Source organism: Octodon degus, unplaced genomic scaffold, assembly GCF_000260255.1.
Source record: "Octodon degus isolate 3935 unplaced genomic scaffold, OctDeg1.0 scaffold00031, whole genome shotgun sequence".
Taxonomy (NCBI): Eukaryota; Metazoa; Chordata; class Mammalia; order Rodentia; family Octodontidae; genus Octodon; species Octodon degus.
In genome coordinates, this window is record NW_004524607.1 from 12,932,866 (window position 1) to 12,934,914 (window position 2,049).

Below are 2,049 nucleotides of genomic sequence, written 5' to 3' on the forward strand. Positions count from 1 at the left end.
GGGCTGGCTGGCATGTGGTGCTGGGGGATTGAACCGCGGTCCCTGTGCTTTGCTAAGCTTGTTCTAAGTAGGTGCTTTAGACGACTGAGCCATCTCACCAGCCCTCTATCATATTATTGATGTTGCTCCCAATCCTTCCACCCTGAGATCATCAGTATTCTAGCTACACTTCGTTTCAAATTTTAGGAAAATGTGGATAGAGTGTGGCCTTCCTATCTAAAGAGAGCTGCTGCCAAGATTTTTTGGATTACTCTTTCTCCTGAGTTCAAATTTGTTCCTACACTTGCTATAGACAGTCCCCTTGTCACTTCAAGGGAATGGCTTCCTGTCTTCTTAGCCCAGAGTTTCAGACTCTCCCAAGATACTAGAGCTCAGATTTCCCAAATCATCTTTCTCATCCCTGAAGCCCCAGCCTTCTGAGACCAGCATGGTCCTTAGATAGCAGTTGGGGAGAAGATTGCTAATGAGGCTCTAGGGCTTTGGACTACGCCAGACCCTTAAGTGGGCCCTTGGAAACCTATTAGGTGATTCTTTCCTTACTAGAGTAAGTACCCCCTCCTTATTGAGAATACAAGTTGATGACCAGGGCAGGCAAGGGATAAAGATGTAGTTGAGGTAATCTGCTCTCACTTTCTACAAAATCTTACAGTTGACTTTGTTAATTATTTTTATTTATAGCTGAGTCAGTCTTTTATCTGGACCTTGAAGAATGAGTCAATTTCCAGATAGGAAATGGACATTTTGATACTGGACAAGTACATGGAAGATCAGGGAGAAATGGGTGAGCTTGACATATCCAGGTTATTGTGTAACTTGCAGGTAAAGAAGGAGGCCTACAATATTGGAGGGCAAGACTACAAAGCTATGGGAGATTCATGTCATGATGGCCAGAACTTAGACTTCTAATCAGAATCCAATTCACTGCCTCCTCTTCCTCCATCCTGATGGGATCTCTCCCTTTCTCAGGAGTCACTGAGGGTATTTATGTTCCTTCCAGGACAGGAGGGTGGGCAGTGGACTTGGCCAACGAAAGAGCTGAGAGTTAAAGAAAGTTGAGATTCAGGGTATTGTGGTCCTGCAGCTGGACATCTTTAAATGAAGCATACCCCAGTCTTACCCTCCGGGAATAACACAGAAGGTGGCTCTTCATTGGGTGCAATACAGATTGAGTTCAAAGTTCCTGGTAGAATTATCTAACTGAAACCAGTGTTTGAAGTTGAGAGAAAAATCCTAAAAGGAAAGAGTCTCATGTTTGGGAGGCTGGTAAGACTTGAAGATTCTTCCCCAAGCCCAATCTCCACTTCTCAGTCCCTCTCCATCTAGGTCCACAGTTGCAGCCCAAGCCTGGTGAAGCACTAACCTGGGGCTGCAGCCTCAGGCCATGTAGGATGTCTTCACACTTCACTAGTCTGTACTGCCTGCCAGCTGCATGCCTCAGCCACACACAGCCTCTAGCAGAGCTCCTTTCTGGTTCTGCACCACTTTTATCTTACTGTTGTTGGTGGTGTGTGTGTGTGTGTTTGGTGGTAGTGGGACTGAACCCAAGGCCTTCTTCACACTGAGCTACATCTCCAGTGATTTGTATTTTGAGATATGGCTTATTAATTCACTAAGTTGCCTAGACTGGACTCAAACTTGTGATCCTCCTTACTGAGAATAGAAGTTGGATGATCGGGGAGACAAGTGACAAAGATGTAGTCAAGGTTGTCTGCTAAGTGCCAGTTAGTTGCTTAGACTTCCAAAGTGCTGGCATTGTAGGTATGCACCCCCATGCCTAGCTTGGCTCTACATCTCTTTGTCTCTATGTATTCTGTGAAGATGCAAACAGATCAGAGGCATATATAGTGGAATAGCTCTCCTTACACAGAGCATAGACTTTGAAATCAGACAGCTGGAGACAAATCCCAGCTTACTGAGAAGCTGCATAACCCTCTTTAACCTCTCTCTCTCTCTCTCTCTCTCTCTCTCTCTCGCTCTCTCGCTCTCTCGCTCTCTCGCTCTCTCGCTCTCTCTCTCTCTCTCTCTCGCTCTCGCTCTTGCTCTCTGTCT

The 2,049-nt window shown here is 45.8% G+C and overlaps 1 protein-coding gene across 1 annotated transcript in view; it reads left to right on the top strand.

Annotated features, from left to right (window-relative positions):
• The first annotated feature begins 732 nt into the window (after positions 1–732).
• LOC101591884 (olfactory receptor 10AC1-like) overlaps positions 733–2,049 on the top strand; it is a 9,348-nt gene continuing 8,031 nt past the window's right edge. Inside the window, exon 1 of the mRNA XM_023713372.1 lies at positions 733–819. Within this exon, the coding sequence (XP_023569140.1) occupies positions 733–819 (87 nt within the window). The remainder of the gene's footprint in view (positions 820–2,049) is intronic.